Source organism: Peromyscus eremicus, chromosome X (assembly GCF_949786415.1).
Source record: "Peromyscus eremicus chromosome X, PerEre_H2_v1, whole genome shotgun sequence".
In the NCBI taxonomy this organism is placed as follows: domain Eukaryota; kingdom Metazoa; phylum Chordata; class Mammalia; order Rodentia; family Cricetidae; genus Peromyscus; species Peromyscus eremicus.
The window spans coordinates 29,236,298-29,257,009 of NC_081439.1; the positions used below are offsets into that span (position 1 = coordinate 29,236,298).

At 41.2% G+C, this 20,712-nt stretch overlaps 1 protein-coding gene across 2 annotated transcripts in view; it reads right to left on the reverse strand.

Moving 5' to 3' along the window:
• The window catches only part of Sh3kbp1 (SH3 domain containing kinase binding protein 1), a 338,436-nt gene that overhangs the window by 135,602 nt on the left and 182,122 nt on the right, over nt 1-20,712 (reverse strand). For both annotated transcript variants that reach the window (XM_059250548.1, XM_059250547.1), the window contains exons 5-6: nt 18,575-18,704; nt 4,214-4,419 (exon numbers count right to left, since the gene is read on the reverse strand). In XM_059250548.1, the coding sequence (XP_059106531.1) occupies nt 4,214-4,419; nt 18,575-18,704 (336 nt within the window). The remainder of the gene's footprint in view (nt 1-4,213; nt 4,420-18,574; nt 18,705-20,712) is intronic.

Here is a 20,712-nt window from a genome sequence, read left to right on the forward strand (position 1 = left end):
CCAAACTCCCATGTACATATCACTTGCTGTCAACAACTACCAACTCATGAGCTAGGTGGCATATGCCTGCAATTCCAGCATTGGAAAGGCAAAGGCAGGAGGATCACAAGTTCAAGATCAGCCTTGGCTACACAAAAATTTGAATTCAGCCTGATCTACATAAAATCCAGCTTCACAAAACACAAAGAAATTATCAATTCACCACTAATCTTGTCTCCCCTACACTATTTCATCTGTAAATATTCCAGTACATTATACAAACTGTTCACAAGTATACCCATTTTGTAGTATTAAAAAATGTGTATATGGGGTCCCTCCTTATATCTTAATAAGAGAAGCAAAAACAACAATATTCACTAGTTTTTTGGTTGGTTGATTAGTTTGTTGTTTTGGGACAAGGTCTCTATACAGTCCAGGATGACTGGAACTAGCTAAATATATCAGGCTGGCCTTGAATTTTCAATTATCCTGCCTCAGTCTTCTGAATGCTAGGATTAAGATGTATAGCATCAAGCCTGGCTTTACTATTTCTGTTTCTCAGGGTTGGTAAAGGGCTATTTTATTTAGTACCTCCCCTGACATATAATCTAATCATTAGGTGTGAGTTTAATAAACAGATATACAGGGGCTTAGGAGATAGTTTAGTTGGTAAAATATCAGCCATGCAAGCATAAGAACTTGAGTTCAGATATCCAGTATTCACTTAAAATTCAGACATGGTAACGAACACCTGTAACCCCAGCACTGGGAGGCAGAGACAGACAAGCACATGTAGCTTATTGAGCAGTCAAACTGGCCAACAAATGAGCTTTAGGTTCAGTGAGGAAACCCCATGGAGAAATATAGTGGAGAGAGATGGAGGGAGACACCCAATGTTGACTTCTGGCTTCCATGTGTGCACACACCCATATCCATACCCACACAAGCACATGCATACACCACACACATATTCAGAGAGAGAGAGAGGGGGGGGGGGGGAGGGGGAGGGGAGAGGGGAGAGGGGAGAGGGGAGAGGAGAGAGGAGAGGAGAGTCTTTTTCAGATCCTTTCTTTCCTCGTACAAATTATCAAATCAGCCATGTCAGAAGATCAACTGTCCCACCCTAAGTAGGAGACATGCTTGGCTTCATATACCAAATTCTGTCATGCAAGATCCAATTTGCTTCTGTCAAATCAAAGCAGCAAGCCCCATTTTGAAGGGAAACTTTCTTCTTTAAACATAAATATTAAATACAAAACCATTTCAAAAGTGAAAAGAACCAGATTGTACATTAATAAAACAGTATCATACTCATCGGCTCTCCAGCCATATTGTGTAATAACATAATGGCTCCATAAATCTATGCAACTCCTCATCGCACCAACAACAGGGAGTAGAGATAGTTTTCAATCATTTCAGATGTTAGAAACATTGCCTGCAGTCACTCAAGCAAGCTGGGAAGTTTATGTTTGCTCCCAAGGCTTCACAATGGATTAAGGGAAACATGGTTTCTCTCTGCAAGAAATCAGGAACCAGGTATATGCATGTGCACTCACATACATGCACACATATACCTTTACAGTACATAACTCTGATAAAGTTATTGTTTAATGTCACTACCACCAATACACTATTTCACAGAGAAATAGTTAACTACACAACTGTTTATTTTCAAAAGTGCACCTGCTCTATTGTTCCACCCAGCCCCCTCACTCTACAGAGGTCTGCAATCTCCAAAGCACCATGTTAATACATTTTTAAACAGTCTACCTTCCACCAATATGTGCCATGTACACAGTGCACAACAGTGAGAAGAAACTAAGAGCCCTGTGAGGGTGCTGAGATATAGATAGACAGATGCTAGCTAGACACAGCTAGGCAGAGGTGATGGGGTTTCTTAATCAATTAGTCAGACACAACCTCAAGGGAATAAAGGGAAAGAGAGATGGCACTGTCTTCATCGGAGATGGGGAAAGTTGTGGGCGAAGGAGAATGTTTGGGGGGTTTGGATAAACTGATGGGAATCGGAATCTCTAGGTGGAAAGGATAGAGAAACAAGCATAAAGCTCTGTCATTCTTGAAAGAAATGTGCTAAGACATAAACTTGGGAGTAGTTGGTAAGAAGGTACACATATGTATAGCCTTAGCACTTGGGGGGCTGGGGCAGTTGTTTAAGCCCAGGAGTTCAAAGGTCACACAGTGAGATCTCATCTTAAGAATTAATAAACAGGGACTAGGGAAATGTCTGGGAAGTTTTGGCACAAGCCACACAAGCAAGAAGACTGGGGTTCAGATCCCCAGAACCCTTGTAAAAATTGCGTGGGTGCAGCCAGCCACTTGTCTGTAATTCCAGCCTCAGAATGCAGGGATCTGCAGAGCATGGTGGCTAGTGAGATTTGCCATATCTTTAAGCTCTGGGTTTGACTGATAAACTCTGACTCAATGAACTTGGTGGAGAGAAAAGAGTTAAGATTCCTGACATTAATATCAGATTTCTCCACATGTACACATGTGTATGTACACATGTGTATACAGAGAGAGAGAGAGAGACAGAGAGAGACAGAGAGACAGAGAGACAGAGAGAGAGAGAAGGTTTTATGTTTGACACTGATATCACTATTAATAACTAAATATATTACTGTCACCTAAAATAAATATTATTAATAGCAATAATAAGTCACACACATACACATCATGTCACCTTGATTGAGTCAATGGTCACATTCTTTTCAAATACTTCAATAAAATGGAGAAAAACTCCATCCATCATTCCTTGTCAAGATGGGTACTCACTTTTTTGTAGCTACTTCATGGACTCTGAATGTGGCCATGGGAAACAAAAAGGTGATCACAAGTTCAGACACTAGCAACATAGTTTTCAGATCACAGGCAACACCACATACTGATTACTAAAGAAGCAATACTGGTTCTGCAACATTTCAACAAAGGAAGAGTTTTAAGTGAAGCGTGCTCCAATTTCTCCCTCTATGCCTTTTCTCGAAGGCACTAAATGTCCAAAATGCCCCCCACTCTGTAGAAGCTATTTCTAATGCTTACTGGCACTATGGAAAGTTGCTAGTGGCTGGATGGATAGTACAGGTTCTGCAGCTGCAGATGCTGATGCACCCTTCAAAATTTGACCTCACTGAAGAAATGAAAACCACAAGCCAATGGTAGATCTGAATTAGAAGTGTTGCCAGTACCCTATCCCAAACCTGCTGGCACAAGAGTCAAAGAAAAAAACTTAACACTAAAACAAATTAACAAACATTTCTTAAGCACAGCACGAGTGTAGCTTATTATAATTTGGAAAATTCCACAGTATTTATCAACTCCCAAGCAAGGCTATGATGCTCAGAAGTGTACCACAGTAGACGTCAGCGGTAGCCACAGAGCTATGGCTCTGGGTGTGTTGCCATAGCAACTATGAACTCAGCAGCAACATGCTGTCTGCTTCTCACCAGCCCAGAACCAGAAGCAGAAGAAAACAGCTAGCTTCCTGATGGGAGCAACCCAGGGTGTCAGAATGCAAGCTGTCTCCATCATTCCTGCGCACACACAGGAGACTCCCTTTCATCAGTCTGAAATCGTCTCTACCTAACTCTTAGAAAAAAATCCACACAATTGCTCTTCTCCGCTGCATAAACACAATCAACACACTTGAGCACAAAGCATTAGTGAGAGATTTTAGGGTATCTGAAGGCTGTCAGAGTCATATATTTAGCTGGGTCCAGGTATGAGGGGCTTCTCTGGAAAGGAGATGGAGAAGTATTGAACCATTTGAAAAGTCATCCCGAGGAACATTCTTTAAAGGAGATATATATCCCTGAAAGTCCTCCAAAGTTCTGTGTGTTGGACCTGACGCCCAGGGTAGTACCATCAGGAGGTTGTAAAACTTTGACATGCGAGACCTAGTGGAAGGTCCTAGGTCATTGGCCATGTACTCTTAAAGGAAATTATAGGATTCTGAGCCTACCCCCTCTTTACTATCCCTCCCACTCATGAGTCAGTAAGCCAGTTTGCTCTACCATGGACTCAAGTTAATTATCTCAAGCCAAGCCGTATTTTGTTATAGTTACAGAAAGCTGACCAACGTAAGAATGGTAAGCAGCACGGAAGCCATTCCTGCAGAGCAGGGGAATCAAAGGAGGGATGGCACGCAGCGAGCAAAAAAGGCACCTGCTTTGGAACATCCCACATTACAATGAAGTCAGACAGGAATCGTCAAACCTACCTTTTCTACCGGCAGGAAGTCATTTTCTACTTCGATTGACCTCGGTCTTAGTTTAATTGGCTTGTCTTTGAAAATGTCTCCAAAGCCCACTCCTTTGACTTTCTTGGGCTGGATGGCTGCGGTTGCCACTGTCCCGTTGGCACCTTCCGACTTGGTACTGCTTGAGTCACCCCCATCACTCTCGGAACCTGTGGTTTCTCTTAAGCCTGTCAACAGTGAGGATGAGGAGAGAAAGAGCTCAGAAATCAGCCAGAGGCCACAATAAAGAACTTCACAGCTGCCCAGAAGCCATCTCTGAAAGTGTGACTGGGCTTCTGTACTGAGTATGCTGACTCAGGCTGCCTCTGAGTTTTGTTTGGTCTTCCTACCCCCAAACTTTAATTTTAAGCAGTGAATTAAAATAACTTTTCAGAAACTCTAATTTCATGCTGATCTCGTTGTACATGTGACATTTCATATGCTTGAGCTGAAGCCTGGTTCTGATCCAAAATCTTTACCCATGGCTTGTGTAATACGAATCCTCCCCGCCCATACCTGGCCTTCCCACTCAGTAAGTACCACATACTGTACCTCTAAATTCTCTGATTTATGTCAATTAGTGATTAGCAATGAAAGTAACATTTCCTAAAGGGAAACTGTAAAGCTAAAAGTGATTTAAACAAATTAGCAATTAAACCACACAAAATTATGACTGCCAAAGACTTAAATCTCTTTGGATGGCTTCACAAGGAATAAGTGCATGCAGGCATGTTCCTCTAAGAAAGCATTAAAACCGAACTTGACATTACGACAGTGTTTCCTAGCAAGATGATGGTGTTTGTTAAAGACAGAAAGAAAACTGCCTTCCCAGAGGCCACAATCCCAACCCTCTAACACCGCCATCTTCCCAGAGCTAAATCCTTTCCCAAGGAAAACACTGGGGACATGACACTCTGCCTTTAACCTCTTGTGCCATACATGGGGAGGTGTATAAGACAGTTATCCACAAGACGGTATCAACATTCACCTCCCCAGATGCTTTGTCCCTAGGCTCTGCCCACACTCGTGTTCTAAAAGGAAGAGCCTATTTGAGTCTGTGAATTTCTGGGTATATATTCTTCCTTTGGTGGTCAGGATGTCAATTTTGCCAGCAAAAGGAAGGGTCTAAAGGATACTTCTTGGAATACTCAAGTTCTGTCCCTAAACCATATCTCTAAGGTTCTATGTTTGTAGGGTAGCTTTTGACCATTTATTCTGTATCCCCTGACCATAACAATGCCATTGAGATGAAAGAATGCCATCAAATTTCTTTTGCTGGTGGCCAATTGAACATTAGCTTCCTGTGGCTAACCAGTCCATAGGAATGATACACTAAATAATTATTCACACAGAGTATCATAAAATGTTGAACTCATTTAAGCGAGAAAGTTTCAGAGCAAGGAAAAACTGTTAAATGCAAACAGATAAAATATAGAAAGGTCATTATAGATTGCTAACAGCTTTCAGAATCAAAGCGTTAGAACCATGGTTTCCTTTGTTGCTGCCATTTTCCATAAAGCAGTATTTCCAAGCCAAAGGGGTGGGAGAGGAGGAAGAGAGCTGGTGCATATTTGAATTAACTAAAGCACAGCAATTGGGAGCAGAAACAGAGGACGTAATAAGGAGGGGGCCAGCTGCACTTCATAGGACCAGATTGGTGTGTACAAACATGGAGAACCCCTGGATTAGCTATCCATCCATGTGTTTATCTGTTCATTGTTTCTGGGAATACCCATGCTGGAGATATAATTTTGGAGTCTAAATATTGTGTCATTTCCCCTTTTACATGCTCTTATTTTGCTGTATGGATTCTTTCTATGTGATAAATGGCTTGCATATTCTTTTCATGTTTGGAAAGAACCAGTGAGGGTGAAATAAAGAAATAGTGTAAGGAAACCACATCACCTACCAACACTTACCACTACCACCACCTCCATCACCTCTACTACCACCACCACCGCCGCCGCCGCCGCCGCCGCCGCCACCGCCACCTCCACCTCCACCTCCACCTCCACCTCCACCTCCTCCTCCTCCTCCTCCACCACCACCACCACTACCTCCACTACCACCACCACCAGAAGGCAGCAGGGTAAACAGGGTAGAGTGTATCTGCTTTAGTTCTTCAGAAAGAGGAATTCAGGGGGTTCTTCTGTAGTTCACCATGAGCTACAGCCATAACCTGGTCTCCATTGTCACCCTAATTCACCAAGTTTCCACTTGTAGGGATTTGTTGCCTTCCAGCTCATCTTACTAACTTTATATTAGTACTTGTAAGAAATAATCTATTATACAGGGAATAGATGCACAGTCACTCAGCCACACAAGCATGGCCTGGGAAGGAAACACACGGCAGATTTTTGTTCCAGAATTCTGGCAGCTTGATTCTATTAATTTTTAAGAATGTAAATTATATAGCTAAATATTTGCATTGATGTAATAACTCAAAAATCCAGTTCTTTCCATTTGGAAGGAAAGAAAAGTGACTTTATTTTCATGTGTGTTAGGTATTCCTTCTTTTAGCTACTTGTATCTATCATGGGTATCTTCTTATAAAACGTCCCCATATCATATTCTGAATGCTAGATGGCACTCTCAGGCCGCTCAACCTACCAAGTGGAATGTAGGCCAGGACCAGTTTATGAAGGGCACATTACTGGTCCACGAAGAGATAGTGTAAAAAGGTATGAGGGTTTGGAAATGACTTTAGCATTTTGGCATTATGCACTGGTGTGACCTCCAGACACGTGGGCAGGGCAGGGCATGGACAGGAATAAGATCAGATCTCCCCACTGAGCCCAAGAAGCACACTGCATGCTAAGTCATATGCAGTGGAATTGTGCACTTGTTCAGAGTGGAATACAAAGAAAAATACCTTCAGCTCAACCATTTGAGGACTGTCCTGGTGCTCATGTCTGAACTCTTTCATCACATTTATGTATATAATTCAAGGATATAAATATATGTGTACCACAGTGGATGCTCTTCCCTCCCGATGAAAACAGAACAAAGCCTCCTAAAATTTGCTTCTGCCAGTCCCATGGCTGTCCACTGTGGTGCAATTCACCTAGCTTCAGCACCCATCAGTCCTTGATCGTTTTTAATTTGACACATCCACGTGTAGGCACTTGTGATGTAACAGGAACTGTTCTAAGGGCATCATGAAATTAATTCATACATCCCACTTCTTCAACTTTGGGCAGCCTTATTTTACAACACAAAGGCTGCCCATGGGTCCTGCCAAAAGAAGTCTGCCGTGTGGTGATTAGCTGGATGAGCAAAGCAAAACACTGTATCTGGCATGGACTTCCATGCCAAAATCTTCTTTCTTTGAACCACACAAATGACAAATGATCCGCTTGGAAAAAGCAGCAACTAGGAGAGGTTGGTGTCTCCACCAGAAGCCATCCTCCACTGTCAGGACAAAAGCTACTGCTTCATTCTCTGCACGCGTGGTTCATGCACACATGTCACACACAGGAGAAAGGCAGAAAGCGAACAAGACAGCGCCAGGAGTTGGTGGTGAGAGTGTCTTGTAGCACACACCAAGGAAATGGAACTTATTGTAGGCAAATAAGCCCATGTCCTTGGTTCAGAAATGCACACGGACACTTGGCATAAGCGCGGGCAGCTCAGGAAAAGCACAGTTGCATGGAAACCCACAGGTGCCCGGATCTTATCTTTATGATTGCCTCCTGCTGTTAAGGTCACTCACTGTAATAGCGTCTGTGGCTCTCCGTCTTTCCCGGTGCAGCACGGTACAGAATTGTCCCTTCAAAGGTAGTCTTTCCTGACAGTGAATGAGAGAAGAGAAGGGGGAGAGAAAAACAAGAGAGGGGGCAGAGGGGAGCAAATGATGGCGAAAGAAGGAAGAGGAAGAGTCTTTAACTGAATTTGCCTTCAATGACTCTGCTGCAAGAGCTTCATCCATGCAATTAATTCAAGACCGTTAGGCAGAGTTTAAGAATGTTACAGAATGAGCCCAAAGTCCCCACGTAACCACAATGGCAAGAAATACTCAGATTTGGGACTTGCCTCTAAAATGACTGACATGTACATTATGCCCAGTTAAAACTTGGAAGTCAATTTCACATTTTAACTTAAGAATAGGAAAACCTCAATTAATCAGCGAGAATCCAATTCACAGGATTATTCCATTAACTCAACCAACAAGCACACTCTTTCCTTTGGAGAGTGTGACCTACACATAAAACAGATTTGGCCCTTCTGCCTCTGTCTTTTATCCCTAGAGCCCCACATGGTAAAGGCTGATACTCAAGCTCCAGTATTTTGAACAAGGCACAGAATCCTCCTCAGGAAATTTGTTGGGCAAGGGGTGTGGTTCAGTAGTAGATTACTTCCTAAGCAAGTATAAGGCTCTAGGTTTGATCCCAGCATCATAACATGAGTAAATAGAAGATTTGTTACTTCTCAGCACCTTCAAGAAAGACAAGATAGTAACAAACTACAGGGGAGATTTTACTATGAGATTTGAAACCAATAGTGGCACCCATACCAACATGAGGGGACGCTTTGGTTTAGCACCAAGGATATCAGAGAAATCCTGTTTCTTGAAACATCTTAATTGAGGTTTTGCTGTGTCAATAATGAGTCTGTACTTAAGCATTGAGGACATATGACTCATCCAGCTTCAAATATCGTATTTTGATACAATATGATAAGACTGAATATATAGCTAAAGCTCAAAATCATTGGATCATAAGAACACAGATGTATATATTGCTCCAATTTAAGTATACATATACCCACCCACCTTCCCAACACATACACACACACACACACATACACACACACACACACACACACACATACACAACACATACACATACAACACAGAGGATATCACAAGTATCACAAGGTGGTAAAATGATTTGAAAAAATAATCTCAATTAATAAATGTATTATTAAAAGAAATAAGTTCTGTTATAGCTCATGAGTTAAATACTCAAACAGGGAGGCAGGCTTATACTTTCATAGTAAGTTGAGAGGTGCAAAGCATAGGCAAAGCGTAAACAGGGACTGTAACTGAAAGGGCAAAGAGCAACTTCTCTCACTCCTTACAAACTCTCCGCCATCAGAATAGGAACTCCGATAGGGTCGGTCGGTTTCCAGGCCTTGTCACTCCCAATTTATGACACCAATTATGAATGATCAGATCACTCTAAATAGATGAGGTATTGTAATTCCCATGTGTTACGGGAATGGCAATATGCCCTGTTTGGAAATCTGCCCTTTGGGTCATAGGCACTGCAGCCAATTAGAGCAAAAAATTAGGCATTCAAGTCACTACTTATGTGTGGGCCCAAGTGGTATGTACAAGCAACCTCAGCTGCTCAGGAAGCTGAGGCAGGGGGGTCCTAGAGGACACCCTGGGCTACATATTGAGTTCCAAACCTTGGGATACAAAGTACATGTCTCAAAAAAATAACCAGAGGCTGGGCGCTGGTGGTACATGCCCTTAATCCCGGCACTCAGGAGGCAGAGGCAGGCGGATCTCTGTGAGTTCGAGGCCAGCCTGGGCTACAGAGTGATTTCCAGGACAGGCTCCAAAGCTATACAGAGAAACCCTGTCTGGAAAAGGAAATAATAATCACTATCTATATAAGAACAATCTAGGGAAGCAACAGAGTTTTGCCCATATGCTTCTTGAGGAGCTCATGACAAAGGCAGAGCAAGTCAGCAGCTAGTTTTTATTCGAGCAAATTTTCCCTCTACTTAACTTCAAGGACTTCACCATTACTCCTAAACACAGCTGCTGGTGGGAGAAAAGGCCTTCTACAAATGAACAGCAGCAGTCATCTCAGTGTCAGCAAAAGGGAGGGATGAAACAAAACAGTCACTATTCCAGGGATGTTCCTGATTCCAGCAGAGCTTTCATGTTCTCTGCCACAGGAGCAAGTCTGAAAATCCCAGCGGGAGACAGACCATTGGCCTGATATGTCCACTGTCAGTCAAGCCAATATGCAAAGTCCCCCTGCCCACTGGGAGCAAGGCAATCAGAGAGGTAGCCTGGACTAGGGCTGGGTAAGGACACATAGGTACTCTTACCTGAGTGAGGGGCAAAAGAGACAGGCAATCAGAAAACTCATGCATATGATGCATATGAGCAACATTTACCTCACTAGGGGGAATATTTTACTATGACCATTAAATGTCAGGGTTTTTTTTCCTAAGGGTTTCTCTGTGTAGCCTTGGCTGTCCTGGAACGTATTTTGTGGACCAGGCTGGCCTCAAACTCACAGAGATCCACCTGCCTCTGCCTCCCGAGTGCTGGGATTAAAGGTGTGTACCACCATATTGGCTTAAATATCAGTTCTTGAAGGCAGCCAACAATGTGGAAGGGAAGAGTTTTAAAATTCAGGGAAAAAAACTATATGCTTATGTTAGCATCTAACTTTTCCTGAAACGCTGTTTGATCTATTGGTTAACTGCTCTCCACTGCCAATAGAATGCAAACACAAACTCAATGCCACTAAACACTAAAAATGAAAAACATTTAGTGATACTGCAGAATGGAGTGTTTCAAAATAAGTTGGTATCATGGAAGTGGTATGCAATGAAAGCCCTCTTAGATTTGTCTTAGCTTGACAGGTCACCAAGGTACCACAATCTAAACATTTTAAATAAGAAATTGGGAAAGCAGGAGCTTCAATTCAAATGGAAAATTGTAGTTATATACAAAACTACAATTTTTATCCCTCAGAAGATTATGGAAAATAATTGACGATGTTCCTGTAGCTATAGGGTTGTTTTTTGAGTTGTGCTCTCATGTATCTTAGGCTGGCCTTAAACTATCTATGGAGCTGAGAATGCCCTTGAATTTATGATGCTCCTGTATTCACTCCCCCCCAAACACTGGGATTCAGTCCTATGCCAACATACCTAGCTTATTCAGTGCTAGGGAACAAATCCAGGCCCTTGTGCATGCGTAACAAACATTCTAAAAAACCTCAGTAACATCTCTAGCCCAAGGGTTTTAAAAAGTAATAATTACAGTTTTAAAATTATTTGAAAATAAGTAGTATCAAAACTGTTAAAATGGAAGATTCATATATATTTTAAATATGAGACAAAATATATACTGAAATTGGATCATACTCACAACTTCTTTTGTCACAACTAAGTTCAAATAAATCCCAGAGCCAGGATAATGTGTGATTATAACATTTGCTGATTAATTCCATTTCACAATATTTAGACAATGGGAACAAATATAGAATTATAGATAAAAAGACACTTAGTCCCCATCTATGATTGTGGTAAGAATAAACTTAACTTTAGCAGGTTTGAATTCAGATGCTGTGTGAGAAGTTGATTTGCTTGTGTAATGGAGGTGATGACAGACTATGTATAGAAAGCTTGCATGTCATTTTGGTCTCCTAACTTAGAGCCAGGCTAGAGCTGAAATGGAATTACTATGCACATAAGCGCTGTCATCTGACACTAGGCCAAATGACCAGAAAATTCCTACCCACACCTGGCATCTTAAGATTCTGTCTGCACTGTTGATGCAAACGTTTCTATGTTCTGTTTTAGAAAAACTGAATTTACTAAACACCTTTTGTGTGTGTTTACTAATGTGATATGTGGAAGTCCATTTCAGTATTTAAAAAAATGCTTGTTTGGTACCACTCTGTGAGCCCTGTCTGACCAGATATTACTGATAATCAATGACAGCTGAGTTCAAAAGGAAAGACAGTCAGAACTTAGGAACCTCCAAGCAGAGAATCTAATACCACCTAAGAAGCTCTCTCTCTCTCTCTCTCTCTCTCTCGCTCTCGCTCTCGCTCTCGCTCTCGCTCTCGCTCTCTCGCTCTTCTCTCCCCTCTCTCTCTCTCTCTCTCTCTCTCTCTCTCTCTCTCTCTCTCTCTATCTCTCTCTCTCTCTCTCTCTCTCTCACACACACACACACACACACAACCTTAATCTACTCACATCCCTAGATCTAATTATCAATTTCTTTAAATAACAAAACAGAGATGAAACTATCACAAGTCAGATAATGAGAAACTAATGGACAAACAAACTTAGCTTCTTTAGCAAACAGATTGAACAGAAGGAGGACCTATAAAGGGAGAAACTGATAAATTCAGAGAAATTTGAAACACATCAACTCATCACTGTGGATGTACCTTATTTGGATCCAAATTCACGTCAACAAATTCCATACAAAAAAAAGGTTATGAGAGGAAAGTGAACACAGAGCACATGCTTAACTATTTAAGGACTCACTGTAATTTTGTGTGCATGTGGTAATGGGACTTTAAGAAACTCTTTTATTGATAAATATTAAAATATTTATGGGTACAATTATATAATATCTAAGATTTTCTTTTAGATAAAACAGAGCAGGAATGTGTAGGGACATAATGTCAGCAAATTAGCCATAGGTTGAGAATTGATCAACTGGGCGACAGATACACAGGGATTCTTTACACTATTCATACTTTTACCTATGTTTGAAATTATCTATAACTAAAGATTATTAAAATCTTTTTGAGAAAATATATCTAAAGTTTCACAAGTTCCAAGTATGGTTAAAAAATGTTTTCAAATTCAAAGATGCAGAAAGTTTCTGCTATTACTCAACTATGGACCAACCTATATGACTAAAACTCTGTCCTTGGCAGAACAGATTACCCTGAACAGGGGCTATGAACTGTTAATATTCTGATCCTCCCCTTGAAATCCCACCCCTTGGCTCCACCATACATCCTGACATAAAAGCATCATTCTAAGGAAAAAATTCTCCCCTTCTCTCTCACTTCTGCTTTTCCTCCCACAAGGTGCACACCCTTGACCTCTCTCTCTCTCTCTCTCTCTCTCTCTCTCTCTCTCTCTCTCTCTCTCTCTCTCTCTCTTCTATCTTTCTCTTCATCTCTCCATTCTAATAAACTCTCCATGTGGATGCAGCATCTGGGTTGTGAATTACTGGCTGCCACTGCCACTGCCACCATGTCCACATGGCATGCATCTGCCCAGTATATTTCCCTGCATGTGTGGGATACCCTCGCCCCCCCTACTGTGCAATAATTCATAACATTGGTGCCCAATGTGGGGCATGACTGGACATCAGACAGCCAGGTGCATTTGTGTGGATGCTGGGAATTGAAATCTTCTGGGCCTGCCAGCTGAACAAGTGCTGCCTTTGGGGCTTCTGCGACACCCCTCCAACAACTACAGAGAGACTTGAGTTTGCTGCCTAGGTAGCAAAAAGCTGTCTCATTTCTTAAATTTATCCTTCTCAGAGCTGATGATGTTTGATGACTAGGGTATCAGTTTAACAGCCCCAGTCCCAAGATTAGATATATATGCTCTCCAATTACAGACAGGTATGCCTCATTCACAGACTTCATGGTACAGGATAGACCAGTTTCAGATATAACTCCAGAGGTTCAAAGTTTTAATACTGATAAACGCAGCTTTAACAAACTAATAGAACATTGACTACAAAGGGTTCTTATGAGTCCTAAATAGATTTTTAACCCTTTTGCCATAATGTAAATCCATTCCAGCTGTCTCAGAAATACCCACAGGGTCCTGGGAAAAGTTTTGCTACTGCATCAAGAAATCTGGGCTGATGAAAATTAATAATCTCCAGAGCCCATTTCTGACCCCATGAATTTTTTTTAGCATATTTTGCAGATTCACTATTCATGCCAGACCTCTAGAGACATAGCAGATGCCATGGCTTCTATACTCCTGATCTGGCATGCCATCCCCCCCCCCCCCAAATCCTGGAACACCACTGCTGCAACCTGCCTCCTCAGCTCCCTCAAGGAATGTTCCTGAGTTCTTCAGCTGTGTGTGACTCCCGGTTCCCCCCTCCCCAATTCACCCCTTGTCAGCTTGAAGTATCCTCAAGAATTCAGCGTCCTTGTTCCCCCACTTGCTCCCATAACTCACCTCTTTTTATAATAATCAAAATGGAGGAATGTTAATATTCTGATCCGTCCCTTGAAATCCCACCCCTTGGTGCTGCCCTGCGTCCTGACATAAAAGCCTCATTCTAAGGAAAATCTCCTCCTCCTCCTCCTCCTCCTCCTCCTCCTCCTCCTCCTCCTCCTCCTCCTCCTTCTCTCTCTCTCTCTCTCTCTCTCTCTCTCTCTCTCTCTCTCTCTCTCTCTCTCTCTCTCCCTCTCTTCTGCTTTTCCTCCCATGAGGTGTGCACTCTCATCCTCTCTCTCTTCTCTTCTTCTCTTTATCTGTCTCCCCCTTTCCTATTTTTCTCTTCATCTCTCTATTATAATAAACTGTCCACATGGATGCAGCATCTGGGTTGTGAATTACTGGCTGCTGCCACCGCTGCCACCATGCCTACATAGCATGCATCTGCCCAGGCCCCACTGCATCTGTCCAGCATGTTTCCCTGCACACATGGGATACCCTCAGGGTATCCCCCCCACACACACACACAATAATTCATAACATGAACCAAATGCCATATGTAAAAGTGTATGAAAAGCAAGTTGTAGAAATTTTTACCTATCATTCAAGATAAAAATGCCTCCTTGGAGTAATAAAGGGCTCATCAAGAATTTATTAAATACCTACCATGTGACAAGTAGTAATGGCATACTTCTTAAGTACAATGCCAATGTTTCCTCTATCAGAGTCATCTATTAATATACAAAACTCATAACTTCAAGTATTTGCAAAGTATACAAATAAGAATGCACACATTCAAAGGAAGTAGTGTTTATGTACATGTATGAAGCGAAGATGTACAAGAATTCACTATACACAATACTCTCTCCATATTAGGATACAGATTTTAGCTATAATGACAAAGAAAACCCTCATTATAATGTCTGGTAGCACTTAAAAGAATATTTCTATGTTATCACTGTAATCTCTAAAAATCACCAATATGGTACAAAGATTAGGATTTAACTTAGTCTCAGATTCATGTAATTAAGCAATCACTGCATAAAAATGGATTGCCATTTACAAAGAGTATTACGTGGGCTGATCAGACAAAGACTCTGATTAAGTATATTTTGGCTCATAACAGAAAAAAAGCTAGATGTTGTTTGTACACAAACTACATTTTCTATCTCTCAACTATAGGGCAAAATGCATTTTGCATTTACTGTAATTATAGGTGATGTAATCACTGGGGGAAACTGGTGAAGTACACATGGGTTCTCCCTGGATAGTTTGTGTTTATTTTTACAACTTCCTGTGAATTTTAATTACTTCAAAACAAAACAGTTTTTTTTTCCCAAAAAAGTAAAATATATCCAAAGTCCTAACACTTTCTCTGGTGAGTACGGTAGGAAGAGAATAAGCAGACCATTCTAAAAATCAAAGGTCCTATTTGGATAAATCCCATCAATATACATAATCTCTGCAGCAATGTGGTCTGGTTATATATACATTTTAGCATAATTCTATGATGAAGCAAATCATGAGTGCAGACAAGTACTGAAAACACTACCACTAAACAGAGAGATGCTAATTCTCTTTTTCAGGGCATGGTTTCAATTCACAAAGCAAGAAAGACATTATTCTCACATCTACTCTTCCATGAAGCCCTTTTTGACTACTACAACCCCACATTACCATGGTATTGGTGTTGTGGACTAGATCATTTGTTTAACTATGTAAAGATGTGTTGCTGTTTTATCTTGTCTGCCTAAGGCACCTGAATTAGTCTAATAAAAAGCAGAACTGCCAATAGCTAGGCAGCAGAGGAATAGGCAGAGAGAAAAGTGGAGCCAGCCAGCCAGGGACCAGCCAACCAGACACGGAGGAAGCAGGAAAGCAGGATGGACAGTATGAGATGAGGTAAATGAGCCTTGAGGCAGCACATAGATTAATAGAAATGGATTTTTTTTAAAAAAAAGGCTAGCTAGAAACAAGCCTAAGCTAAGGCCGAGCATTCATAATTAATAATAAATCTCCATGTCATGATTTGGGAGCTGGTTGATGGCCCAAATAAAATGCCAATTACAGACTGGCCTCTCTGCCTTTGTGCCCCACTCTTCCTCAAATGTCAACTCCTGAGGAACTTTCCAGAGCTTCTGGGGATATGTGTGCCTCTTTTTGCAAGGTGAGTTGACTGAGGGCAAGGTCCCTATCTGCATCTCATTTGTCTCTGACTTTTCAAGTCATCAACAAACATCTTAGTAACTATTGGAGCTCAACAGAGATTTAATTAATGAAGAATAGAAGGAAATAAAGAAGACAAAAAGGGATGGATGGATACAGGCAGGCAGATAGAGATATGAGACCTGTTTTTCTTAATTGTATACATAGGAAGATTACAGCAAACTTTTTTTTTTTATCAGAACCATCCATTCTTGTTAGAAGAACATGATTCTCCAGGGACATCAAATACCCTCAGCAATAAACAGCTGGACTGAACATGGCCAAAGAAACTACTAGACTTCCCTTGTTCTGAAAAAGAAGGCTAGTAATTGAGTTGGTGCTACAGGTAGGTAAAAGATAGCCAAATGGCTGAGAAGACCATTCTATTCAGTCAAAACCTCCAGTACCAGGGATTCTAGAACTACATGCTTTGAGTAGAGAGTCTGCCACAGTTACCTTTCCATGGTAATGACCTGGGATGTGTTTTGGAGTACAACTTGTTTCAATAGTTCCAAAAACTATGGGATGTGTTTCCTGAAACTCTTCATTTCTGAGAATATATAGCTAAGATGGTACAATGCCAAAAGGTAAAGACTTACCCAGCAAGACTGTCCCTAAATCTCCATCTCTGTATCAGTAAAGGAATTAAAAAGTAATTTTTAAATGTAGACATGATGTTACAATGGCCATGGTAGCAAAGAGAAAACAAATAGCTAAACACTAACTGGTCATGTCTCAAGTCTATCTTAACAATGAGAGCTATGGTGGTTTATATATGATATTGCTGTTGGAACTTAGATTTCATTTCCTCATGGAAATAAAGTTATAATAACCTGACTTGTTCTCCTCCCCCAAAAAGCATATTTAATCCACAATGTTCCAGAGATAATGTATCGTTAATGTGGGACATAGTTACCAGGCATGATACTACTCTAATGTACAAAAGAAGATTCCAGAGCAGCTAAAATTTTACTGTGGATTAGGGAGAAGGAGTTGCAAAAGAAACTCACTGCTCTACTCATTTAGCTGGCCACAGTAGTAGAAAACCACATGGCACAGCTCACAGGTGAAAGGAGTGCCCGAATATTTCACTGTTCCAAACATCTATACAAATCCTTCATATCCTAGACTCAAGGATAGAATGGAATTTGAAGGAGAAGGATTCCCGAGCTTTGGAAGTGGAAGGAAGGGGTCCTGCTGTGTCCACTGAGTCAACCAGCCCGTACAATTGTTTCCATGTGTGGCAGGCTCTATGACCCAGAGCCACTGCTGAGATACCAAGCAGAAAAGGTCACCTACGTACTTTTTTGGAAATGGCTTCAACTTCCAAATCAAACCTTTGTCCAATTATACTGCTGGTTGAATAAAGGGATACCAAGGCAATAGAAGAATACTGTCTAAATCAAATTTTTTTCAAAATGGAAAGTGACAATATTTAAGAACTGTTTTGGTAAGACTGGATTGTCCTCCTCTTGTCAGGAAAGAAAGACAGCAAGTAGCATCACACCACTATGACACAGCTGAGTCTCCTGCAACATTCATGCCCATGACCTTGGCTCAACACAGCACAAGATAAACACAGACGCCCACATGGGAAGTTGGGTTAGTGACTGGGAGAATAAAGCTTCCCGGGCCTGACCTTTTGCTCCATGAGCTGGAAAGGGTAGCAGAGAAGCAGGAGGGAAAGCTTCAAGCCCTGGAGAAAAACAGACCTGAAGTTTGTTCTCACCATTGCAAAAGGGACCATTTCCTTACCCAAGATGAGCCTGGCCTCTTGACTATCTTGTCATATATTCAATAGAACTGGCATGCATTTATCTTGTACACAGTACCTTGTCATGACTAACTTGGTTATTTTTCCCCCAAGTTCATCAGAAGACACTAGAGAATACTGATCATCTCATTGGGTTCATTTAAAAGATAATTACAAACTCAATGGGAAAGGACATTCTAGAAGTATAGAGGCACAGCTACATGTGCTACCATGAGCCAGTACTACCATGGCTGAAGGCTAGTATTCACTTATCCAGAGGTATATAGAATACATAGCTATAGGTCACATCTATACAGTGACGAACTTACTAAATTACAGTGGGCAAGTTACTCTAGCCAACAAAATACCCACAAGATTTTGTCACAGGCCTTTGGCATAGCACAATGATGCATAAGGGAGGCTAGGACAGAGTCCACTGGTCTCTTCCCTTTCCTGTTCAGTATGGGAGACTTCCTTACTTGATTTGGATAGCTGCTCATCCTGGGAAATGCCAAGCTCATCCGACTCCCCCGACAGCTCCTTGATGAAGTTGGAAGGAAACATTCCAGTCTTCCCATTGAGTACACCTTCCCACCATCCTTCCTCTACCTGCATAGAGGCAAAGAGAACAGAGGTACAAGATCAGGTTAGACATGTCTTCTCTCTACATGGTGGAACTCACACAGAAGAGGAACCCAAAGTTTCAATGTTACTAGAGAAACAGAAAGTAGGCCCCATGGTCTTATCATTCAGATAGGTAAGGTAAGTTAACCTGGAACCCAACACAAATGGGCAAAATGTAACACTCCATTTTCATCAACTTCTAAGTGAAATTTGACATTTCCTTTGGTTATGAAAGTAGCTAACATACCAATATTAGAAGGACCTGTGACTCATCACAAAATAAATCATGAATATTTTCCTATCACATCACAGATGCTGTGAGTACCTCAAAATATTACTTGTGCTGCTTTGCAGTGGTATAAATTATACTTTCTGGATGGTATTTGCTATTTAATGTATTAAGAGGGTATCACATAGATTACTGCATCAAGATTTGCTTTTATTTGATGTGTACGTCACACTAGTTTCCTTTGAAATTTCATGTGTTCTGTTTTATGATAACCACTATTAAAAACCAGGCATGGTGGCACTCAGAAGATACAGAAAAGAAGATAAATAGTACCTATGAGGCCAGCCTGGGTTACACGGCTAGATCAAATGGCTGGAAATATGGCTCCTTAGGCAAGTACTTGTCTAGTATCCACAAGGCCTAATTTGCACTCTCAGTACCACAAATGAACAGCAGAAAGGAGGAAGAGGAGGAGAAGGAAGAGGAGGAGGAGGGTGGGGAAGGAAGAGGAGGAAGCGAAGAGAGGGAGGGAAGAAGAGAGGGAAGGTTTCTCGAGATAATCAAAACTAGACAGTTGAGAGAAAAATACCTATTTTCAATTAAATAAAACCATTTTTAAATTAAAAATTAAAAAAAAACAGCTCTGAGCTAAGGTCTCAGAAGGTAGGAAGATTTCCTGTGGGTTTCTCCTGGAATGTGGGGGAAGGATTGGAGTGTCAGAGGGTAGGAAGACTCCAACCATCTGAATAGGATATAGGAGCCGGACCAGAAAAGCAGTGAGAACAGACAAGACAGGTTCAGTTTTGAGGTGTGAACTGGTCTTGATCAACTAGCTGGGGGCAAGTGAAAGAAAAATTGTCTGAAGAATTCGAGATGGATCCACTAACAGCAAAGTAGACGTCTGAATGTTTGGTTGGCTTCTTGAAGGAAAAATAAGGTCATTTTGAGAACAAGCAAGTATTAAGCTACCAATAAGATGTGGGCTAATAGAAAAAAGAGCTAATACCTTTAGAATTTTTCTATATGTATATATTACCAGAGCAAGCCAAATATAATTTAGGAACTTAAGTAATTCAAATAAAAAAGAAAACTAAAACTCAAATCCCAGTTCAAATTCCACCCTGAAACTTAACAGTTATATGAACTCATTCCTTTTTCTCCTGCCAAAATAAATCCCTCTTCCCCATCTGCCTAACAGAGCTGGTTAACACACCTCAAGCGGCATATTTAAGCATGACCTTTGTCTCTGTCAGAGGTATATGCATTATGGTTCTATGCTAGAATCTGGGGATGCAGCACTATATATGGTAAGTACCTATTTTTGCTAAAGAAGGTGATAATCTACCAAAATAGGAAGGTGTGACTAAAGACTAAGGCTGGCAATACAGGATAAATAGACGAGAAAAAGACCATGACTTGGGACAAATCAAACTTGTTACATGAAGTTGAGCTCACTCAGATCTGGGATGGCAAAAGAGAAATTTGAGAAAAGATATATCAAAACTAAGGTAGGCCTTTAAGAAATTAGAAACAGTAGCTATGATTAGGGTAGATATGTTTGGGGCATTCCAGAAAGGAGAAAGGGGCTAATGAAGGCCAGAGAATGGACACAACCAAAGCAATACATTCAGAACACTCATTAGAGAACTCATAGGATGCAGCTTTGTAGAGTGGTGGTTACATCTGCATGACCACAAAATCTTAAGGGAAGAATTCACACAACAGCATCCATGTATGGCTGTCCTGGTGATTATTCAGTATCAG